At 34.0% G+C, this 25,061-nt stretch overlaps 3 protein-coding genes and 1 long non-coding RNA gene across 6 annotated transcripts in view; 2 read left to right on the top strand and 2 right to left on the bottom strand.

Moving 5' to 3' along the window:
- Positions 1-9,949, bottom strand: part of LOC133200758 (excitatory amino acid transporter 3-like) — a 35,016-nt gene extending 25,067 nt beyond the window's left edge. The window contains exon 1 of one of the 2 annotated variants that reach the window (XM_061336544.1): positions 9,847-9,949. In XM_061336544.1, coding sequence (XP_061192528.1) covers positions 9,847-9,934 — 88 coding nt within the window. In that variant the 5' untranslated portion in view covers positions 9,935-9,949. Of the gene's footprint in view, positions 1-1,078; positions 1,177-9,846 lie in introns of those variants that run through there. The other variant, XM_061336545.1, reaches the window with a different exon arrangement.
- Positions 2,855-10,091, top strand: LOC133200759 (uncharacterized). The gene is made up of 2 exons (XR_009722997.1): positions 2,855-3,179; positions 9,841-10,091. It is a non-coding gene; the product is annotated as an uncharacterized LOC133200759 (long non-coding RNA).
- Positions 10,092-11,386: 1,295 nt separating this feature from the next.
- Positions 11,387-14,569, top strand: LOC133200757 (sterile alpha motif domain-containing protein 15-like). Its single transcript, XM_061336543.1, has 4 exons — positions 11,387-11,611; positions 11,871-11,969; positions 14,011-14,098; positions 14,349-14,569. Exons 1-4 carry the CDS (start codon positions 11,492-11,494, stop codon positions 14,483-14,485), a joined length of 444 nt encoding a protein of 147 aa, XP_061192527.1. The 5' UTR covers positions 11,387-11,491; the 3' UTR covers positions 14,486-14,569.
- Positions 14,570-15,008: 439 nt separating this feature from the next.
- Positions 15,009-24,007, bottom strand: LOC133200756 (translation initiation factor eIF-2B subunit gamma-like). Of its 2 annotated transcripts, XM_061336540.1 has the most exons (13): positions 23,873-24,007; positions 22,783-22,821; positions 22,459-22,614; positions 21,976-22,130; positions 21,416-21,581; positions 21,137-21,242; positions 20,957-21,046; positions 20,722-20,846; positions 20,435-20,625; positions 20,272-20,355; positions 18,665-18,813; positions 15,678-15,781; positions 15,009-15,111 (listed from the first exon to the last, which is right to left on the bottom strand). In XM_061336540.1, exons 3-13 carry the CDS (start codon positions 22,604-22,606, stop codon positions 15,068-15,070), a joined length of 1,362 nt encoding a protein of 453 aa, XP_061192524.1. In that variant the 5' UTR covers positions 22,607-22,614; positions 22,783-22,821; positions 23,873-24,007; the 3' UTR covers positions 15,009-15,067. The 2 variants fall into 2 exon arrangements, with proteins under 2 accessions (XP_061192524.1, XP_061192525.1); XM_061336541.1 differs by lacking the exon at positions 22,783-22,821.
- Between the last annotated feature and the right edge of the window lie 1,054 nt (positions 24,008-25,061).

The raw sequence follows: 25,061 nt of genomic DNA, 5'->3' as shown, positions 1-25,061 counted from the left end.
TTTGATGTTCCCATTTTTTGTTGACTGCATAATTAATTACCAGTAAATTCATTAATATTTTATCTAAAATGTACAAACAAATTCCAGTCACGTACTAGAAAGTATTTAGAATTTGAAGGAAGAGCAGTCTGGGTTTGGGGCGGTACCAAAATTCTTGATAAGTCAAGAAAATAAATAAATAATAAGTAAATAAATTAATAAAAGAAAAAAGAACAACACAGAACAAAGAAAGTAATAATAACAAACAAAAAAATTAAGAAAATTTACTTATCATGCATTACCAAAACAGTTTTGTTCCAAGCCAGAAATCTATTTCGAGAGAGGAAATGTTCAATTTTGATGCCAATACGTGGACATCAAACGTTCACAACCAACTTCTATGACTGTTGAAGGGAGGGGATCGGGGGGTGGATCAGCTATTGTTAATAGAATCTGTTTCATATATCGGCAAATTGCTTTATTTTCACACAAAAAAAAATGTTAGGAGAATACAACCCCCAACACCATCACTATCCCCCAATCTGTTCTACTTTTTATAGAGAAAATATTTCCTAAACAGAGAAATGAAGAAATAGAATTACGGTATTAAGTAGGAGTGCTATCCTGAAAGGAGGAAGTCAACAGAAATATTTATGATGGAACACACAACTATTAAAAAAAAAAAAAGAAAAAAAAAATTAACTCTGTCCAAATCAATGAACAGTTATAATTGATGTGATAGAGTTGTATTTTGTGCTAAAACAATGGCGCATAAATTGTTTTTGTATGACGTGAGAAAATTATCACATAACTCGAATTAATTCAAGAAAGGCAACCATGGAATATTGGGACCCCCCCCCCCCCCCACACACACACACACACACACAAAACACGAGACGGGAAAAGAAACATTTACACTAAACACAAACAATTTGTCAAAATATTGAGACCATGCATTAATAAGCTAATATTTACGAATTGAAAGAAAAAGACATTGCTAAGTTAAAGAATTGATCATCAAAATTTGATCGTATAATATATACATAAATTATCAAAAATAATAAAGTATTTCAATCATATTGGCACAACATACCCCTACCTTGGATGTCAACAGTGCTGGCGACTGATTTTTACCTGTTCTGGTTCAGTGAAAATATCACGGCTGAATAATTACAGTCTAATGTTTACGGACAGTCATAAAACGTGCTCCTGAATACAAGTGTTTAATATATTTATACAGTCTACAAGTACACTAGTTTTATATTGTTTACTAAACTTTCGTCACAATAATGAGTAATAAACACTGCGGTATTTCCCAAATTTTGATACAAATGACGCTCCTCTAACTTACAAACAGGGGGATTGGGATCCGGTGTAAGGAGAAAATGCACGGTGTTTAAAAATTAATTTGCATGCAGACCTTATTATTCACATATAAGACAATTGAGCACTTTTCCCCCAAGACAGAAGTTTAACACATATGTGCTGCAACAGCTGTTTACATGTCACATTTTCTCTACACCAGATAAAAACTGAAGCTCCTGTACAAGGACTGTATTATTATAGTTGTATTTTCTAGGGATGGTAATCGGAACAATTTTTGCAACCGGTTACACAGGAACATAGTATCATTTTTGAATTAAGGGGGGGGGGGGGCAGCCAAAAAATGACAAATTACCTGAAAAAAATTTTGACAAGCAAATAAAAAAGGTATATTGTACAGATTCCAAAACCCTGTTTGATCGGTAAGAGGATGGTGGGGGGCAAGCAGTCTTTCAAATATGATATGAACATATTCAATGAGAAATGATATGTTTTGAAAAAAAAGGAAAAAAGGGGGGACAGCCTCCCCCCTCCCCCGATACTACATTGTGCGTGCCTGGGTTAGTCGTAAAAATTAACCGGTTAATTGAACAGATAAAACTTGTTTATAATTTATTATGATTTATTCAAGTTATACAATTACAAAGCTATTTGTAAAAGAAAATTCTGAAGAGTGAAAATTTTTCAATATTTCGTAAAAAATCTTCGGTGCTTGAGGTAGCCAAAATTGTTTGTATCGTCTGTCAATAACATGGACGTTTAATTAATTGTTTTCGCTATTTATTGCAATCAGAATTAAACCGACAATCACACTAATTTCACTTCTTCACAAGTACTGTTATTTGCTAAGAAAATGATTTCATCAGCTACTGATGATGACTGGCGACTTCTGAACTTCACAAAAAATGGCTTTGATGGCGTAGATGTTCTTGGATTCGCTAATTACTTTTCCGATAAAGTTGAAAGTTATGGGAATTTTGCGCAATTTTCATATCACCAATGCACACTACTACATACTTTTTGACCTCATACTTTTATACTCTTGGTTGTAAAATTTTAATGCTCTGTAAAATCGAGCGGGGTTATATTGTTGATAAGCAGGTCAGATTTCAAGGTCAAGTGAGGTCAGTTTTTGCACGTCAAACTTCGAGGTAGAGATCATGAAGTGAAAAAAAAGAACAACAACAACATAGAAAAAGGCAATACCTTCGGAAAGGTCTTGTCATCGGTACAAAAGTTACGAACAAGTTAAAGTTATGAAAAGTAGGTCAATCTTCAAGGTTTAAGGTCTAGAGGTAAAAAATTCATTCGGAAAGGTCTTTTCACAGGTAATGAACTTGTACATTATGAAAACCTTGTTTCTTCAGGTGCAAACGATTTGGCAAGTTACAATTTTTGAAAAGAAGGTCAAACTTCATAGTCAAAGTCATAAACCATGGTACATCCGAAAAGGTCTTGTCACAGATACTGCACATGTAAACTAGGAAAGCCCTGCCTTGTCTTCCTTTTATCTTGTTTTCTCTGTTTACTTTTATTCTTGTCAGAATCTTGCTTGGGACAGAGAGAAGCATGATTCCAGGCCAAGTTCTTGCATTCTCAGGTCGAGCTTCCTTAGATTCCCTTTCTTCCAGGCGGCTGGTTCCTTCTCCTCTGTCTAGACGTTCCACAGGAGACGCAGTATCGCATCTGCTGAAATCTTTATACCTGCCTTGAGGGCTTCTGGGAGAATTCCGTCAGGCCCAGCTGTCTTTCTGTTCCCCGGTTTCCTCAGATCAAAAGCTACGGCCAAGGGTTTTTTTTTTCAAAAGTACACCAAACTTCAAAGTCAGTGTCATGAGATGAAAAATCATAGAACATTCGAAAAAGTCTTGTCACAGGTACGTCTGTTAAAATCACAAGTAATATGCACGTTAAATATGAAAGCCTATTTTCTCTCATTCAAAAGTTATGACCAAGGTTAAATTTTTTGCGACAGACAGACGGACAGAACAAATGAGGTTTAATGTCCCTGCGCTTTAGCAAAAGTGTAGACTAATAAATACAAAAAACAAACAAACAAAAAACGAGAACAAGCATAATATAACAAAAGAGCACTCTGATAGATAGTTTTGTGTCCCTTTTTTATAATGAGTTTGCAATTTATACATATTTTTTATGGATTTTCTTTCTTTCTTTCTTTTTCTGGTTGCTTGTTTGTTTTGTTTGTTTGTTTGATTTTTGTTTTCATTTTGTTTGGTTGCTGGTTTTTGGTGAGATACAATTTTGAATAATACATTTTAAAACATATACCAGCTTGGAAAAAGGAGGAATATACACGAAATAAAAGAAAGATATACATGTATGTATTTGAACAGAACAGACCAAAAAAAAAATGATGGATTATACTTATTATTTCAACAAATTTCGATTGTATATACATCAATGTTCTAGTGTAATTAAATTGAGCACGTGTAGTTCAAGGAGAAAATATTTTTATTCGAAGCCTTCAAAGCTTTTATTCTGAGCTTGCTTAATATTATAATATTTCGTGAACAAATAAAATATGGAATAGTATATTCTGACATGGTTTATCTGCCACTCTGTTCAGCAAATGTTTCGTTTTTTACACAAATATTGCTGTATTGCCTGATCCATATAGCTATTATACGTTTTTATAAAGTTTGATCAACAAGCACCTGATTTGGGTGAAAATACGTTATTTTCAGTCGATTTCCTCAATTATACATTGTATCAAGTTATGTGGTCTTATTTCATTTTCTTACCAATTGTAAACTCGACCTCACAAGTCTTACAAAATAAAATGGTGAAAATGAAAAATAATCACATATCATGATATAGGAGCATTGAGGAAACAGACTGGGGAACTACTTATTTGAAAATATTTACAGCAATTTTTTTTTCATAAACAGCACAAATGGGTTGAGGTTAGATATCCCTAGGTCGTACATAACCACACCGGGAAAAAATAGGGGGATAAAATTAATATGATCTAGCTTGCTTCATGGCTAAACCATGGTTTTCTCCAAAACAGTTGAAAGCTTTACCCTGAATCATATATTGAGCCCTTAACTTGAGCCCTACTTTATTTAAAATGTTTATAAATTATTTGCCATTATATTTACAAAGTTGTATAGACTCTGTCAAGTTACACAAAAAAAATATAGACTGTTTATTGTATATGCAGATAATATAGTAATTTTTTCATCAACACCACAAGGACTACTCTTTAGAAGAGTATTGTGATGACGGGGGTATGAAAGTAAATTCTAATTAAACAAAAATTATTATTTTTAATAAAACTGGGAGAACAATTAAACATACATTTCATTACAAAAATTTCAATATTGAATGTGTATCAACTTATAAATACTTCTAGGCATCCATTTCACAGCCTCGGGGACTTTCTCTATGGCTAAACTTGAGTTATACAAAAAGGGACTAAAAGCTTTCTTCAAGCTACAAAAAGATTTCCATAGCTTATATCCCGGGATATCCACCATGCAGTCTAAATGTCTTTGGTCACACTATTAAGCCTTAATACTTTATGGCTCAGAAGTATAGGGAATATTTAATGTTAATAATTCAAAAGTAAAGCAATCTGATGATGTATTGATGCAACTATGCTACAAAAACATTATAGGTGAAAAGAAGATGGGCGAACAAGGCTAGCGAAGTGCCTATGGTGCGACAAACACGAAGATGAAAACTTAATCTCAATTATAACTAAATTTTCTTTGATATTTCATCTAACATTAAAGTATACTTTAAGCAAAATCTCCACAATTTGCAAAAATTTCATAAATTAAGATAGAAATCATTTGCCTATGAAATAGCATACACACACTAAAGAGGGCAAAAAGGATCATTTTCTCATACTATAACACAATTTTTCGATATGAGTGGGTCTTAGCTTCATTTTTTTTGAAAGTTTATCCTCAAAGTTTGCGTAAAAATATACATTTATTGGTTAACAAAAACATGGAGCGAAGACCCACTATACGTTAAAAATACACTTTTATGATACAACATTCGCACATTTCAGAGAAATACTTAAGTCCATTTAGTCAAGGGTCATATAGTGTCAACTGTTCACATCCGCCGCTAAGGATATATTCATAATTTCAGAAGAATTGACGTTTAGGAGAGAACAAATTCCCGGAAGAATGACATTTAAAAATCCTTGTTTATTAGTTGTTTTCTACCGTATATATGTACATATGTCTAAATTTTTCACATTTGTATTTTGCACCTAAAATTTATTATTTACAACTTTAGAAAAAACTCCAAACAGCATTTTGTCCGATAAAGCGTCGATTTTTGCATGAATTTTGGATTTTTTTTGGCCTAGAAGTCCTTTAGGGCAGGCCTGCCCCTAAATAAAATTGTAACATTTTGGTAGGTTGGAATGTAGTGAATAATTTAAGATAGGATTTTTTTTTTTAGGGGCACCCCTGTCCTAGGGTCGAAATTCACAAAAAACCTACAAAAAATAAAGAAACCTGATTTTGACAATTTGCTTCACATTTAAACGTTTTAACTATAGAAGTCAGAATATGATATAAGCGCTGACTTGTCACACCGTGGGTACTTTTTTAAAATCGAGGGTTCGAATCCACCTGGTGCCACATTTTTAAAGTTTTATATTCTCGCCTTTTTAAAGACTATTTAAAATTTTTAATAGGCAAGTGTATTTTTCGTCAATTATCTATTCTTTATGCAAGTCCGGATCCATTCTTGATATAAGAAACACCAGAGAGATAGCAAATCGTAACATTCCAATGTACCTAAAACACAGTCAAGCGGAACTATACCTCAGTATAGCACACTTTCTTCGAGGACAAGAATAACTCTGTGTTACTAGATACAGGTATTCTCGGCTACAGTGAGCTGTGATGGATTTCAATTGTATACATACCTTAGAATTTAATCACATTGCTTTATTCAGTCTGTACTGCTAGTGCTTGTCAGGGTTAATATGTAACGTATTGCTTGTATTATTTAAGCATAATATAATTAGAATAACATATATACATGAACTTTTGTACTGAGTCAACGTTCTAAACTCAGATCTTAAGTTTTGAAACAGTATAGCTACATATCAGTAACTGCACTCCCTTGGATTTCATTTATATAATATATAACATTTATATAATTTGCATACATTAATGACATGTTTTTAAAATATCCACGAAATGTGTTGTTAGATATATACACATTAAGAATAGAATTGAGACTGTAGACATTACCGTTATGTACCATGAGAAACAAAGAAAATTATCAATAATAACATTTCGAGATAACAAACTCAGAATACGTTGATAATATCATGCTACATAGTCACTGTCTATGAAAGGGTTCCTCCTACCTCTACTTACTGAAATAAAGATTTATGAAAAACAAATTACTGCAAGCATTTAGCCTAAGGTCGTTAACCGGAACGGAAATCGACGCAGGTTTTGGTGAACGAAAAAAACAAATCCCGGACCTATAAGTCAGATCCCTATTTATATAGAAGTGAACCTCTCTGAGATCGATTCTGCTTTAACAGTCAGTCAACATTCGACCTAATGACAGATTGTATGAAGACTTGTCTTATCCTAAAAAGTTGTCTTGAGACATTTCTGAGACTTATCTTATCCTTAAAAGTTGTCTTGAGACATTTCTGAGACTTATCTTATCCTAAAAAGTTGTCTTGAGACATTTCTGAGACTTATCCTATTACCTAAAACGTTGTCTTGAGACATTTCTGAGACTTATCTTAACCTAAAAAGTTGTCTTGAGACATTTCTGAGACTTATCCAATCTTAAGGACTAAGGAGTTGTCTTGAGTCATTTCTGAGACTTATCTTAACCTAAGGAGTTTCTCTTGAGTCATTTCTGAGACTTATCTTAACCTAAGGAGTTTCTCCTGAGTCATTTCTGAGACTTATCTAATCCTAAGGAGTTGTCTTGAGACATTTCTTAAACTTATTTTATCCTAAGGAGTTTCTCTTGAGACATTTCTGAGACTTATCCAATCTTAAGAACCAAGGAGATGTCATGAGACATTTCTGAGACATCATGAGGATTTGTTTTGAGCCATTTCTGAGACTTATCTTATCCTGAAGAGTTGTCATGAAACATTTTTGAGAATTATCCAATCTTAAGGAGTTGTCTTGAGACATTTCTGAGAATTATTTTATCCTAATGAGTTGTCTTGAGACATTTCTGAGACTTTTCTTATCACAAGGAGTTGTCTTCAGACATTTCTGAGACTTATCTTATCCCAAGGAGTTGTCTTCAGACATTTCTGAGACTTGTCGTGAGGAGTTGTCTTGAGACATTTCTGAGACTTATCTTCAGGAGTTGTCTTGAGACATTTCTGAGACTTATCTTATCCTAAGGAGTTGTCTTGAGACATTTCTGAGACTTATCTTATCTTAAGGAGTTGTCTTGAGACATTTCTGAGACTTATCTTATCTTCAAGAGTTGTCTTGAGACATTTCTGGGACTTATTTTATCCTCAGGAGTTGTCTTGAGACATTTCTGAGACTTATCATGAGGAGTTGTCTTGAGACATTTCTGAGACTTATCTTATCCTAAGGAGTTGTCTTGAGACATTTCTGAGACTTATCTTATCCTAAGGAGATGTCTAGAGACATTTCTGAGACTTATCTTATCCTCAGGAGTTGTCTTGAGACATTTCTGGGACTTATTTTATCCTCAGGAGTTGTCTTGAGACATTTCTGAGACTTATCATGAGGAGTTGTCTTGAGACATTTCTGAGACTTATCTTATCCTCAGGAGTTGTCTTGAGACATTTCTGAGACTTATCTTATCCTCAGGAGTTGTCTTGAGACATTTCTGAGACTTATTTTATCCTAAGGAGATGTCTTGAGACATTTCTGAGACTTATCCTCAGGAGTTGTCTTGAGACATTTCTGAGACTTATCTTATCCTCAGGAGATGTCTTGAGACATTTCTGAGACTTATCTTATCCTAAGGAGTTGTCTTGAGACATTTCTGAGACTTATTTTATCCTAAGGAGATGTCTAGAGACATTTCTGAGACTTATCTTATCCTCAGGTGTTGTCTTGAGACATTTCTGGGACTTATTTTATCCTCAGGAGTTGTCTTGAGACATTTCTGAGACTTATCATGAGGAGTTGTCTTGAGACATTTCTGAGACTTATCTTATCCTCAGGAGTTGTCTTGAGACATTTCTGAGACTTATCTTATCCTCAGGAGTTGTCTTGAGACATTTCTGAGACTTATTTTATCCTAAGGAGATGTCTAGAGACATTTCTGAGACTTATCTTATCCCCAGGAGTTGTCTTGAGACATTTCTGGGACTTATTTTATCCTCAGGAGTTGTCTTGAGACATTTCTGAGACTTATCATGAGGAGTTGTCTTGAGACATTTCTGAGACTTATCTTATCCTCAGGAGTTGTCTTGAGACATTTCTGAGACTTATCTTATCCTCAGGAGTTGTCTTGAGACATTTCTGAGACTTATTTTATCCTAAGGAGATGTCTTGAGACATTTCTGAGACTTATCCTCAGGAGTTGTCTTGAGACATTTCTGAGACTTATCTTATCCTCAGGAGATGTCTTGTGATATTTCTGGGACTTATCCTCAGGAGTTGTCTTGAGACATTTCTGAGACTTATCTTATCCTCAGGAGTTGTCTTGAGACATTTCTGAGACTTATTTTATCCTAAGGAGTTGTCTTGAGACATTTCTGAGACTTATCTTATCCTCAAGAGTTGTCTTGAGACATTTCTGAGACTTATCTTATCTTCAAGAGTTGTCTTGAGACATTTCTGAGACTTATTTTATCCTCAGGAGTTGTCTTGAGACATTTGTGAGACTTATCTTATCCTCAGGAGTTGTCTTGAGACATTTCTGAGACTTATCTTATCCTAAGGAGTTGTCTTGAGACATTTGTGAGACTTATCTTATCTTAAGGAGATGTCTAGAGACATTTCTGAGACTTATCTTATCCTCAGGAGTTGTCTTGAGACATTTCTGAGACTTATTTTATCCTCAGGAGTTGTCTTGAGACATTTCTGAGACTTATCATGAGGAGTTGTCTTGAGACATTTCTGAGACTTATCTTATCCTCAGGAGTTGTCTTGAGACATTTCTGAGACTTATCTTATCTTCAGGAGATGTCTAGAGACATTTCTGAGACTTATCTTATCCTCAGGAGTTGTCTTGAGACATTTCTGAGACTTATTTTATCCTAAGGAGATGTCTTGAGACATTTCTGAGACTTATCCTCAGGAGTTGTCTTGAGACATTTCTGAGACTTATCTTATCCTCAGGAGATGTCTTGAGACATTTCTGGGACTTATCCTCAGGAGTTGTCTTGAGACATTTCTGAGACTTATCTTATCCTCAGGAGTTGTCTTGAGACATATCTGAGACTTCTGAGGAGTATTGTAGTACTAGTTGAATTAAAAAATTTCCGACGCCCAATTAAAGGATTGACTTATGATTTCTGAGACTCTCTTAATTCTAATAATTAAGTTGTTTTAAACTTGTGACATTTTTCAGACTAACCTAATTCTAAGGAGTTGTCCTGTGCCATCAGCGGTGTTTGGGAGTGGATGAGGCTATCTAGGGCGTCATGTTTGGGGGTTCCTGGCATTTTTGCGGATCTGTGTGTAGTGGTATTTTATGAAACTGTCACCTGTAAGATATCGAATGGTAGTTTACAACACTCTATATACATGTAAACAAATTTCAGCTTTACTGAGATGCATCTGGCTGAAGATGCAGTTGCTAATTAAAAACACCTTTCCAAAGGATAGGCACCAATACTTCTTTTTAGTTGAAACCTTTTAAAGAATAAAACAATTAAAGGATAAACTTGCAGTACTAATGGACATTCTCAGCAGTCATTATGCTATAATGTCGATGGCTGATGATCAACACATTTAAACAAAAAATCTGAGTTAAATTTACTGTCTACAACAAATACACCCAAGATTTAAGTGATGAAATCTGATCGGGAAATCAAAACACAAAGTAACTTCTGAATGATACGTTGGTAGTGTGTATATTATGTTTGTTATTATGCAAAAAATATTAATATAAACAAAAGCCCATTTACCTCATATAACCAGCATTTGACCCAATTTAATTGACTTTCGATTGAAAATACAATGTGTCCATCGCTTCTGTCCCCAATGGGAAAACATTGACTGCATACAATACATACCCTTATAGAAACCGGGAGTGAGGGTGCTGGGTTGTACCTCCAATGAGTATGCCAAGAAATTTATGTTTTGTTGTGCCCCTCTCCCCCTCCCCCCCCCCCTTTAACACCATGTATCATGTCAACATTTATTTTCATTAGAAACCTCCGGTTGGAACTTCTATAACATGATATTAGCCCGGGGGGGGGGGGGGTCACTAGCGTTGCATTTGGGTACGCTAAAAAATCCTATGCATGTAATGGTACCAAATAATCCATATTTCTCTCACTTCATTATATACTTAATAAATGTTCAGTTCATCATTGTACAAGAAAAAAATTCCTTGACTCAATCTACGGAATGTTGAGGGGTTTTCCCTGGAATTTCGTCTAAAAACTGTACTATTCTACACGGATGTCCGTTTAGTTTTGTAAAAAGATATTTTTAACAACACTTATATCAGGATATCTTGTTTTATTTCAAAAGGCACCTTTTCTACGAGATGAAAGTAGCTTCCATTAGAAATTTCTGCTATAAAAAATAAATAAATTGTGCACATAGTTTGAAAAAAAAAAGATATCCGATAATTTAAATAAAGAAAAAGTACCTTGCTTGATCGGTGATTTGTTATTGTAGCTTCAGTCTTTTTTTAATCATATTTTCGTGCAAGGGTTAAATAGAGAGGAATGATTGTGCATGTTCTCATTAGTGACTTTGCGAATTACACATGAAGGTTTATATTTTAGAAAAGTCGTGAATTAGAACAAACTTCTGTAGCACAAAACATTGTAAGAACATTTTTGGCAAGGAATTACCGTGCAATAGTCTATTGCTTATCTGTTTTGAAAAGTGACGACAAACGTAAATAAGCATAAAAATGTTTATAAAATCCCCTCAAATCTCCTCGACGGATAACTCAGACATCGGGATCGGGATCTAAAAACGGAAGCAAGTGCTCTAAGAACGATAACTAGTGTTATCCTTGGAAACGTAATTCGTAAACAGTAATGTCGACGATGGAGAGTGCGATTGAGGATTTAAAGGACGACAATGTTCCACCCTGTTTATACTGGTCTGTGGAGAAAGTGGCAGAATGGATAGAGAAAATAGGATTTCCAAATTACACAGTATGACCAAAAATGATTCAGTAATTAAAGCTATATACTGACAAGTTACTTGTAGATGTCGCGTTAGGAAAGTAGGATTATCAAATTAAACAGTATGACCTGCACTGTTTGGGTTATGCTATATATTGCCAGGACTTGTCTATGAATTGATATTATAGGTGATATCTAATTTGTACGAACGATTTTTAAAAAATGTTCTCTGTAAAAGTACCTATCAGTAATCTATCAGACACAAATTAATCTGGCGATTCCTTTCTAGTCCTGCATCACCAGTAATCTTATTGATGGGAGAAAACTAATTACCTTAGAGGCCTCTCAGCTACCGAACATTGGAATCACAGACTTTCAACACATTAAGGTAAACTCCACATCCTTCTATGGCATCCTGTATGCAATCTAGGATACAATTTACAGTGGAAAGGGAAATACAATCAAACCTCGTTATCTAGAACTCAATAGGACTAAGATCAAACTTTGAAAATATCCAAGTATTCAAGATAAAGAGGTAAAAAAAACATGAAGAAAAAGTGGTTGTGATTAATAATTAACACACTTTGACATATCCCTGGTATGCAACTTATATTAATATTGGTGTTCGAGATAACAAAGTTCAACTGTGGTAATTCACTACACACTAGTCATTTTCAACTTAATAGATGACATTTCAGTTTAGTTCACAAGAGCTGAGGGGGAAGGTTTGCTCCCAGTGAATTAATTAAATTATTCAAGCCTATATAGTTGTATGTGTAATTTTCAAGTAAATATTTTTTTACATGCCAGGTGCAATCCTGTTTATTTTCATGAGTCATATTGGCCCAGATATTCTTGAGGATAATATTTGTAAAAGATTTTCTCTCCCTCTATATTCTTATAAAAATATTTGACCCATACTGTAGCCCCACTATACCCCTTTGGGTACCCCTGGAAGCCATGATTTGAACAAACTTGAATCTGTACTTCCTAAGAATGCTTGCATATAAATATCAATAATTATGGATCTGTTGCTCTTGAGGAGTAAATTTTTAAAATATTTTTCCCTAGTATGTATTTCTATGTAAAACCTTGATTCTTTATTGTGGCCCAACACTTGTCCCAGGGGACGTAATTTGAAACAAGAGGCCCATGGGCCATCACACTCACCTGAATCCCACTATTGCCTTGCTGTTCTTCAGCAGCAGATTTTTCATATATATTCCTATGTAAAACTTTGATAGCCCATTGTGGCCTCACCCTACTCCCAGTGGTCATGATTTGAAGAAACTTGAATCTACACTACCTGAAGATGCTTCCTTATAAATATGATGAACCTTGGCTTTGCTGATCTTGAAATTTCAAGTTTATTTCCTTATATTACAATGTAACACTTTGATCATCTATTGTGGCCCCACCCTACCCTAGACAGTCATGATTTGAACAACTTGAATGTACACTACCTGAGGGTGTTTCCGTATAAAAATGACTAATAATGGCTTTCTTGTTCTTGAGATTTTTTAAAGATTGTTCCTATACATTCCTATGTTGAACTTTGATTGCCCATTGTGGCCCCGCCCTACCCCCCGAGGTCATGATTTGAACAAAATTGAATCTACACTATGTAATAAAGCTTTCACATAAGTTTTGTCTTTTCTGACCCATATTTTCTTGCGATTTTCAAAAGATGCCATGAATTTTTTACTATTCCTAAATTATCTCCCCTTGAAAGAGGCCATTGCTATTCATTTGAACAAAGTTAAATCCGCTTCACCCAGAGATGCTTTGTGACAAGTCTGGTTGAAATTGGCAGAGTGGTTCTGGAGAAGAAGATGAAAATGTCATAATTTTACAACTACGATGCCAGACAAAACTGTAAATCTGAGATCCCTTACTATGGCCCCATCCTAGGCAGGAGGTTTGTTGGGGGGGGGGGGGGGGATGAAAAAATTTAAATATATATTGTAAAAAGAAGCATTGAGATAAGTGTCTTATCTGGCCTATTGGTTATTAGAGATTATTAAATAATGTCATCAATTTTTTTATTATTTAATTCTTATTCTCCCCTTGAAAGAGAGGGTGCAGACCTTCATATAAAAACTTCCTAAGGAATGATTTGTGACAAGTTTGTTGGAAATTGGCCTAGTGGTTCTGGAAAAGAAGTAAGAAATGCAAAATGTTTACAGATGGACAGACAGACAGATGATGGGCATTCTTTAATCAGAAAAGCTCACCTGAGATTTTGGCTCAGGTGAGCTAAAGAAGTAAATAAATATCCATCAACTGTTACATTACTATTTCAAATTTTTTTAGAGACCAGGTCCCAGACCAATATAAATCCTTAAGACTTCTGGCAATTAAACAATGAAGTACTTGTATTTGAATAGCTACTTATAGTATCATTACTGGCACTGATGCTTATTTTGCAGACCATTACTAAAGCTGTCCGAGAGCTACTATTCATAGAAGAACCAGACTGGAAAAGAAGCATATCCCTCCCCCCACGTGAAGATCTCGGTATTTAAGACCAAAGACTTCTGTACAAGGACAGTGCACAATTTAAACATGCACAATTTAATTCTCTTTCAATGATAAAACATGACCACTAAAGTTAAAGTTCTAAATTTGATGTTCATACAACCAAAGGCAAATAGGCATCCTATATAGTTAATTTTCCCCATGTTCATTAGTAACTTATTTATAAAGCAGTATAAAATGTTTAGTATTCTTTGAAAAAGTAATTTTTTTTTTAATTTTACAATTTCAGGAATGTATCTTGAGAGAAAAAGTCATAATGGAAAAAACCTTGATGGACTAACTTACAAATCATTTTTACTGAACTTAAAAGACTCAAAATGGCAGCCACCACTGGCCAACCATTGCTTAATTCTCCCTCGTTCATAACTTGTCATGTGGTGGTTACACAACTGAAACAAATTATACCTGAGGTGTACTCAGATCTATCTACAGAGGTGATCAAATATATCCACTGCTGATATATATATATATATATATATATATATATATATATATATATATATATGTATTATATATATTATATTATATATATGTATTACTGTGCTTATTAAACAGCATTCTTAACGTGTGTCAAAAAATTTCTACACATTTGAAACTGCATGTCTTTGCACTTGAATATGCAAAAAACCATTACAGCATAAACAAAAAAAAATCACTATTTTGTGGTGGATCTTCCACATTTATGATGTGTAGTATGTTCTATTAACTATGGTAACAAGAGTACCGGTATATCTGCTGATCTTTTTAGTTGGTGATGTAAGCTAAGCTTTCTTTATTGCCAATATATCGGGACATTTTTTTTATTTTATAAATCAGACTCCTGGTACATAGTACATGTACATGTAAATGTGTGCTTCAGTTGGATTATATAACGAGAAAAACAACAGTATACAAGTGAATTATTTTACTATTATACACAACATCAGCATCAAATGTAGTGCCTTCTTCTTAAATGTCCACTGTGTCTACAATCACTTCATTGGTGTATTTACCTGAAACAAATCATTCCAATAAAAAGTTTTTTTCTTATGGTATTTAATTGTTAACATTGAATTTCATACCAATAAAAATATTATTTTCATTTCTGCTTGTATTTTATTTGTAAATATTTCCATTTCTATTTGTTTTCTCTGTGATAATTCTTTGAAAGTTAGGAGAGTTGATTTCTTGATCATTCTAACGGAATGCAAAGTTTGCCAAGCGAAAGGTCAGGAGCTAAGAAGGCCTAATATGCATGTAATTCTTGTGCGGCTGTCTTTGTGTTTGACGTCAGTGGGCGGGACTATTGAAATTGACACGTGAGGCCTCGTGTAATTTAAATCTATTAGTCTACATTTTTTAAATCTAAATTTACAATTTTATTTCACAATGAAATGGCTTCGCCCGTTATGCAAATTATCCCACGTTTCCAACTATCGTTGATGCCCTGGCATACTCTACTAACTAGACAGTGATTCCTTAAATAATGAATTTCTTGTTTGTCAGCAACATTGTAATGTATCAACAACAGTATGAAACTTAAAACCAGCTGTGTTTCGTTGGACTCTGTGAGACCTACCCATGGTGTTGAGTTGTTGACCAGGCCCAACCAGACAGTTGGTGATTTCACATTTATCTCGGATCACGCTCCTCCGACTTATGATGCTCCCCTGTATATTGCAGCTAAAAAATTAAACATTTCTCTGTGATTCTCTATTTTTGCTATGCAAGTACGTGCCAAGTAATGTCATTAATCAAATACAGTCAAACCTCATTATCTAATCTCAAACTTGATCATCCTCACAACATCAGGGTCCTGAGTCAACACATTGCCATTGGACCCCAGCAAATCAATCAATATATGCGGGCTGACTGCAGTGATGTCTTTCGGGAAAATTACAAATCTTGATTGTTTTTCTTATCTCTCAACTAATCACATTAAGCCTTTCAGTGATAAACAATGCATAACACGTGTATTTTAGGTGTCAACTGATTCCTTTCTGTTTATATTATCTGTCTACTTCAATTTGATTGGTGCTTCTCAATCAGAGAAGCAAGCCCAAAGATATCAAATGAAATTTTTATGGGTCCAACAGCAACATGTTGACTCAGGGCCCCTGATGTTGTTAGGATGGAACCCAATGGGACCAAGAAAAACTTCAAGATATCCGAGGGTTCAAGATATCAGGGGTAAAATACTTAAAGAATAAGTGGCTGGGACTTCCAAATCACTTCGACATATCCATGGTACTCGAGATATCAGTGTTCGAGATACGGAAGTTCAACTATATAACGATTTCAACTTTTTAGGTCCATGTATGAATGTATGTGCATGTATAAAAGTCAAACAACTAGAGGTATTAAAATTGATGCAATCTACATGGGGCTTATGACAATAAAATTAGAATGCATCATTAATTTTTCTCCTACTCCTTGACAAAGCTATAATTTCTTCATATTTACAAAACTTATCTTCTATTGAATTTATCCAACAAATTACAATCCCTGCATTACAAGATTAAAGCATGAACTAAAGTTGTATGTCTAAAAACAACTCAACCTTTTCTAAATAACCTACATGTACATCTGGGTATGGAATCACTACACTTCCTCTGGTCACAAAACACCATATGTTAGGTATAATTTTCAAAAGAATTTTCTACTGTCAGTGACCTTTAATCGGAGGAATGACACGCACTTAAGCCAGTAGCAAACTGTCGTTTAACATGAGCTTCTACAATTCTTGCACCATAAAACATAAGTAATCAAAGATGACATAGCTCATCTCAACAAATGTTATCTTTAAATAAAGCAAAGTCCTACACTGAACAAATGTTCTGGTAGTGTGCTACATTTATGCAAGTTTCATCTAAGCCAGATTTTTATTTACATGTAGTTGGGTATGGACTTGCTCCCCATACTTTTTTTGCCAAACACCTGGAAAATGTCAGATTCAGTATCTGAATCAAGTCTGGTAGTGTGCATCCCTAGATGCATCATCCCTGCAAGTTTGTTATGGTAGAGATTACAGTAACCTGGGAATGAACTTGCTCCAAAAACTTTACCCTGATTACTTATCTAGAAAATGTAGGGTCAAATCCAGCATCCACACCAAGTCTGGTAGCGTGCATTCCTAGATACATCATTCACACAAGTTTGTCATGGTAGAGATTACAGTAACCTGGGAATGAACTTGCTCCAAAAACTTTACCCTGATTACTTATCTAGAAAATGCAGGGTCAAATCCAGCATCCACACCAAGTCTGGTAGTGTGCATTCCTAGATACATCATTCATGCAAGTTTGTCATGGTAGGGCTTATGTTACATGCCAATGAATCTGCTCCAAAAACTAAAATCTGTTAAATTAATATCTGGAAAATGTAGGTCAGGTCCAGCATCAGAAATGCCCTGGGAGTGTAAATTCATATATGTATCATCCATGCAAGTTTCATCTCTGTAGGGCTTGAGGTCACACTAGAATGAACCTGCTTCAAAAATATTTGAGCTGGTCACTCATCTGGAAAATGTAGGTCAAATCCAGTATTTGAGGCAGGTCTGGTAGTGTGCATCCCTAGATGTATCATCTATGCAAGTTTGGTCAACATAGATCTTATAGTTACATGGAAATAAGACCTGCCCCAAAAAATTTAACTTGCTCCAAAAACATTACCCTGGTCATTTTTATGGGAAATATTGGCTGAAAAACCAGCATCTAAAACCTGACTAAATGCATCATCCATGTATCACTGATCAATATAGGGGACAGATGTACTTTGAAAAAAAAAATCTGCTTCAAAAACTTTAACCTGGGATACCAAGGATGTTACATAGGCTCTCCCATCTTTGTTGAGGTGAGATGAAAATCATATTTAAAATGTATAATGCTAAAATCTATGACCTTGACATTCTCAAAAATCAGTTGAGCTATGTAGATGTAGTATAAGGTTCAATATAAATCCCTTCATAATTGAGCTAGGGATCACACAAAAATTTTGTACCTGTGAAGCCCTGACCTTCTCCACACATTCTTTGTTCAGAGTCCCACTGGTTTATAGGCAATCTTTGTGCCAAGTAAGAGTTTTTAATATTTAGATATGTTTCTCCATTCTGACTGATTGAAATAATATTACCATGCTGACCTTATTTTCTGAAAACTTGTCTTATTGTCATGACAGAATTCTTTTACTTATTTTCATGTTATAATGGTTAAATGCTTCAAGCAATACTGTACATTTTTCAAATATTCCATAATGAATTTATGAGCAAACACCCTTCAAAATTAATTTGTTCATAGGCTAAAACATTTCATAATCACTCTTATTATTTTGCAATACCTGAAAAAAAAATGTTCACCTATCCTCTAGTAGAAAATGTTCTCATTTCATTCAAGGTCAAAGACTGTTTATCAATACTTTCTCATTATCAATACAGACAATCATGGCAAACCCCTTTTCCATGACCCATCCCACTTAATTCCCCTGATGAGTAAATGCTAATTACAAAAAGAATTCCATAAGCATTGGTATAGTTGGTGTGCTTTTGTTGATATTCTTCATTAAACTCACCCCTCCTCAACAATAACATTATCTAGTAATGTGGAATTAGTGATTCTGACACGATCCCCGATCTTACAATGTCGACCAATCACAGAACGTTTTACTGAAACCTTCTCTCCAATTTGTGTACCCTCAGCAACCAAGCAGTCAGATCCAACCTACAAAACAATTCAACATAAAGAGACTAGATACATAACACTGTGACTGAATATAATGATAAAAGTTTGATTCTTCAAAGTTTCAAGTTGAAGCATACTGGTGTAATATAATTTTGTGCCTGGGCTTAACATTTCACAATTTCAAAATATTTATTACAATGGTCCTCATTGTATTGAATTTTTACCCTACTTTTGACACAATCTTTGAAATCAAATTAGAGATTTTAAGTTAAAAAATATCTGAGTTATTGCATTACTAAAATGTGTAATGGACTAATGGTACATATAAAAACCTTCATCATTTTGGTTTTAATCTTTATTGAAGTGACACTTAAACAAAGATATACACGTATGTTTACTTAAATCTATTTGTTAGTAAATATAATGACTGTTGGTTAAAAAAGTATCCAAGTTATTGCATTAAAATGGTCATAAAAATAAATTTTGACTCTGACCAATGACCAAATAACTATTAAATCTGTTGGTGTCTTGCTTGAACCATCTTCCACAGTCCACTTACATAGTAAATATATGTCAGTAGATTGAAAGACATTCAAGTTATCACATCACATAAAACTGTTGACCAGTGTTTTCCCTTTATTTCAAAGTAAAGGGATAGAGATCAATTGTAACAGGCTTGGGTTGAAGTTTATGACAAATCTCTGTGGATCTTACAATAATTAAATTTTCATTTTTTTTTTATTTCAAAGTGGCATATTTATCAACTGAATAGGGCTGCGTATTGAGCAAAATATTTCGATACGATACGATACAATATTTTATGAAGCGATATGCAATACATTGGATTCTTTAACAAGTCTATCAAAAAAGTCTTGTATATCAATTAATCCATAGATTTGATAAAAACTGGGTGTTTTATTACCAAATTGGAAGTTCATGTCTCACTGTCTTTACAAAGTACACTTCAAATTCAAACTTTTAATGATTGTAAAACTAACATGTTAAAATATAGCTGTCTATGTATTTTGTAATAGTTATTTAAGATGTGCTATCTCCTTAATGTTTATTTCACTATTGATCATTTTGAATTCAAAACAGTTAAAAATAACCTTTGGGGACTGAAATTCCCAACTTTTTCACAGAATTATAAGAAAAACTGCCTGCCTGATACGTATTAGAAAATATTTTTCGACACGATACATTCCTGAATATTCGATACGTATTGATTAATCGATATATTGACACAGCCCTACAACTGAAGTGGACAATTTGGCTGATAGCCAGTTCTTAGGGAAAACACTGGTTGAAGAAGGATAGACACAAGGACACAGAAGCATTTTAATGTGGAGTCCTGATTATGAATTAGATCTCAAGCTACTCGCCTTGAAGGCAGCTTAAATAAAAAAGAAAATTTGGCTTAAAACATCTAGGGACATTTGCCTTCCTTTTCCTCCTCTCCTTATAGGGTACATGTACTGATAATCAAATTTGACCTACTTGAGATTTTTCTGCCATGACCACAGAGGGGTGTAGATGGGGGGTATCTTTGTCAATCCCAGTGTGTGTGAAGATCTTCTGTATCTGTAGAAAACATGACAACTTAATACACTATGATCAGTAAAACGACAATGTCAGTCCAGTGGATAAAGTGAGGACATACCTGACGATTAGCTTCACTGTATGATGATATGGTATTCACTCGCATACATAACCCTCCATCTTGAATGTAACCATAACAACGAATTTTGTCTCCATGGTAACAGTCTGCCATGTCTCCACGGTGATCGTTCCAAGATGACATATCTCGAATATCAGCAGCATACTCCTCCTCAGAGGAAAACTTCAATATGTCTGCCAAAATCAAAGTTTAAAATTTTTATATTACAAACTCTAAATTTTTATTCTTGAGAATTCAAAAAAATTATTATTGGGAAAAATATTGCTTACTCATTTTCTGAGTCTCAGAGAGGACAGACTGGTTGGCCTGTGGTAACTTGTCCTTGACCTTTGCCTTAGTGAACTGTTTTCTGACTAGGTGGGGAACTAATTCTGTTCTTATGTAGGCTATTGACCTAAGGGAAAAAGAATATATATATATTCTTTACTACATTTATATCAGTTTCCTTTTACACTGTAGTTCTGAACTTCTAATAACAACAGAGAAATGTCTGTAACAGCTTACTCATTTTCTGCTAGGTAATCAACTACCCATTTCTTCATTAAATAAAGGTGACAGTCTGTTAGTCCTGACTTTATACACATATAAGGATGTCTGAAAAAAGTCATTCTAAATATAAGTATCCTGCACAAATATCAGTACCTATATATTTTATTTAGTTTTCCTAAAGATGACCTTGCTTACTTTTTCAAAACAGACTTTTTGACACTTATGGTTTCATCGACATCAGCCTCAGATTGTGTAAATAATATCCTCTCCCCCTTTTCATCAAATCCAAAAAAGTCCTTTTCTGGAAAAAAAAAAGCACCTAAATTTCTGCAGTTGATAAAAATTCATAATTTCAACTATATTGATTTTTGTTTCTTGGAATTCTCCCATTAATGAGGAGATTTTATCTTCAGGCATTTTTTTTTCCTGGGATCTTGGTTCTAAATACCAGCATTCCTATAATTCTCCTCTTACCCAATTGTTTCTTGGACTTGGCTCCTGGGGCTACTGCCTCATAGAACTGCGATGGGAGAGGGGATAAAAGCATGGTCAGTGATGCATCATGGGTACGGTGAAGATTGGCAATGTTGTGTAGAGAGATGTCAGTAATTAGGTCACAGCTGATGATCAGGAGGTCTGTCTAAAAATAGCAGCAATTGATCACAGTCAAAGTAAAAAAAAAAAATAACCAAAAACTTTCAATAGATCTTTGAATTTACTATTGGTACATTTACATTTAAAAATTCAGGAAGAAATTACAAAATAGACCATTATCCTTAGTAGTCCCAAGTAATATACCAGTACACACAAGTACACATACTGTATAAAACCAACAACAAAAAATCAGTTTGTCTATCCACCCATTCAATAACATTGTAATTTCATTAACACAAATTAATGACAGTACATATAACAATAAAGTAGTTAGCTAAACAATGTAATTATATTTGATACACCACTTGTACACACAGTCACAGAGTATTTAAAATTGTGTTACTGTTGATGTATCATCTTGACAAGCAAACAGTTTGTACCGTAATTTTGTGTCTGATCTCTCTGAGAACATCTGCAGTTCCGACATCGTGATTTGACACAGGAACATAGTCCAGGCGAAGCTTAACTGAGCAGGACTCGGTAAGCACCCTCTGTATCTCCGCTTGGTCATCACTGTCCACAACAATTATTGCTTCTGTATCAGAATTACAAAATTAAAAAAGACAATATAGAATAGACATCAAAAGGCACAAATTTAAATTTATAGGAAAGAAATACAGATTGCAATAATCCTTTTAAGGAAACAATCAAAAGACAGTATTACAGAAAATATCTTGTTTGAAACAACATGCATTTGATTCAAGACACATACAAGGAAATAATTTTGTAATTAAACTGTAAACATTTATTGCATGAGGTCAAAATATTAAATTCTGCAAATTTTTCAAATGACCGGGGGCACAGCTAATATGGCTAAGCAGTACTTCTTTGTATCAAAGCATAATCTTATCTAAGTTACCAACCTTCAAATCCAGCTTTCTCCAGTATGTTAATTGGGTACCAGACCATCGGTCGATTCCCAACCAGCAAGGCAGCTTTTGGACATTTAGACGTGAGGTCTGACATTCTACTGCCAGGACCAGCAGCCATGATAATCGGCTGAAACTCCATCACTAAAACTAAGGTAAAATAAACCATTCATCCATTTAATTCTATAGATGGAGAGAAATGCATGCATTGATGATATATTAAGATTCAGAAAGCCTTTTAAAAGCTACAAATTACACTATTCTGTGAATTACAGCACCCACTTTGATTTATATTGTATGCATTGAATATATACTCACCAACTTACAATAGTAGTTTTTTTGAAAACATCAAAAAACCTGTAAACCAAAATAGAATACAATTTTTAAATATAATACAATACATGACATGCTTGATACAATACATGAAATGGTTGCAAAAAACTTTACTCCAGTGGAAAAAAAATTCCTATGAGGACCAATTTCAAAATCTGTCCTCTACATAAATGTCGGATTGACCCCTCGGGCAAGCCTATTTCCCTCAGCTTCACCTCAGGAAATAGGCTTGCTCTTGGGGAACTTGAATCTTTCTGACTACTTAAACTGTATATTAAATCTATTATAAAAGTTATTAATTACATTTGTGGTATTATTCAAGGGCAGATCCACAGGAAGGGTATATAGACCTAGAATGTTTCATCTTTCAAACGATTTTGTCTTACAAACCAGATTTGTGAGGTCTGTCCCAAGAAACTAATAGATTATTCTAACTGGACCCTCCTCTCCAATATTCCAGTTTTCCTTATAAGTTACTTGTAATAATTAAAGATTGAAAATAATCCCCCCCATTTAAAACATATACATGTAGTATAGCCGGGTATTTATTTCTGTGCTGGCTAATATATCATATAATTCTAACAGTGTAGATGATGAAACTCACTTTCTCATAACATTTAAAAAATATGATCATCAAAGAAAAGAAATTTTTCAATCCTTAAAAGTAAATTTCCAAATTTCTCGGCATTAGATGATGAACAAAAACTTTTTTGGTTACTCAATACTGAAGACAAAGAAACTCTTAATTCTGTGGGCAAATTCATAAATGATAACATGTTGTAGTAGCCATACAGTTTTATATATAGTATTCCCTTTAACTGAAATAGTACAATATTATTGTTGAAATGAGCAATGTCATTTACAAATTGTTATACTATCCATTGGCATATCTTTTCTTTATTATTGTAATAATTTCATACTTGTCTGTTATGGGCTCTGAATTAGAAAATAAATGTTTTGTTCTATACTAACTTTACTATTCAGGTAATTTGATGCGATTTCGGTAGAAAATCTTATATGCAATGATAACACACATATGTTTCCCTCATTCAAATGTGCAATGTAAAAAAATTACCTTATTTACAAGCCTGTCATTAAATTGACATCAAAGAGGTTACTCAGTGGATGTTTATAGAGCGTATTTAAAGACAAAGGGATAAGAATCGTTTAAAGTTTTTGCTTTTATGAGTTTCACGTTTTTCACTCAGTTTATGATGAAATTTGGGTGTGTTCGGTTATGAATAAACCGTTCTCGGAATTATTCGCAAAGATATGATTCGTACCCAGCTTTAAATAGATTTAGTTTAATTGCGAGATGGAGACAATCAATGTACTTTACACGAATGTATTCCATCTTACTAAAATTCGTTAAAACCAGAAAAGATATTGTTAAAAAATATAAATTGTTTTACAACATACAAATCTTAGAGTATTATGTGAGAAAGTTTCATTTATTTTGATGACTGGGCCGATTTTGGCACTTCGTGGATTTAGCTTTTTTCAAACAACATTTCTTATGGGTTTGTTGTGACTTTGAGGTCGGGAAGGGGGGCGAGGATCGGGTAGAATAAAACAAATCAGAGCAGATAGTCCTTGAATTTAAAAAAAAAGTCTTTTTCCTTTAAAATATTCCACAGCTAAGTGTTAACCTTAATAACTGTTGCCTCAGTGCAGATTAGTACAGAGAAAAGTTATTTGCTATCGATCATTTTAAAGGCAAAAGTCTAATAACTGAAATGAATATTGATTTCAATTTTTTTAAGTACTTCCCCTCCCTTTTAATGCATTTTTTTGGTGTAAATCTACCGATTGCGCTACTATGTATAGTACATGATTAGTATAAAAAAATTGATATCAAATACTGTATCATAGGGTATAAATAAATGATGTATTGAATTTCGATGGGGGAAATAATTTGTTTTCACTTTGTGTGCACCACACCAAAATCAAACGACTTATATACTTCTTAGTTAAAGTGAAATTATGAATGCTACATGAGATGTTATATATTCCCCACAATCAAAGACAGGAAACATTCCACTGTATATTGTCGCAGTACATTTAAAGATCATTTTAAAACGCTAACAAAGCAGCGCATTTACACAATGTGATTTTGGGGAAAAGTTAATGTTTCATGGTTTCTGGGTCTTCTCTACAGTTTTTACAAAAGTTTGCCCTTTTTGTTAAGCTAAAATGCACCCAAATAACGTTTAAAATAAGTGGAGAGATGACCTATATTAGGGGAATCTGGTGTATCATTCAAA

Source organism: Saccostrea echinata, unplaced genomic scaffold, assembly GCF_033153115.1.
Source record: "Saccostrea echinata isolate AGI-Se365-2 ecotype Australia unplaced genomic scaffold, CSIRO_AGI_Sech_v1 ptg000041l, whole genome shotgun sequence".
In the NCBI taxonomy this organism is placed as follows: domain Eukaryota; kingdom Metazoa; phylum Mollusca; class Bivalvia; order Ostreida; family Ostreidae; genus Saccostrea; species Saccostrea echinata.
This window is presented reverse-complemented; position numbering and strand designations above follow the sequence as displayed.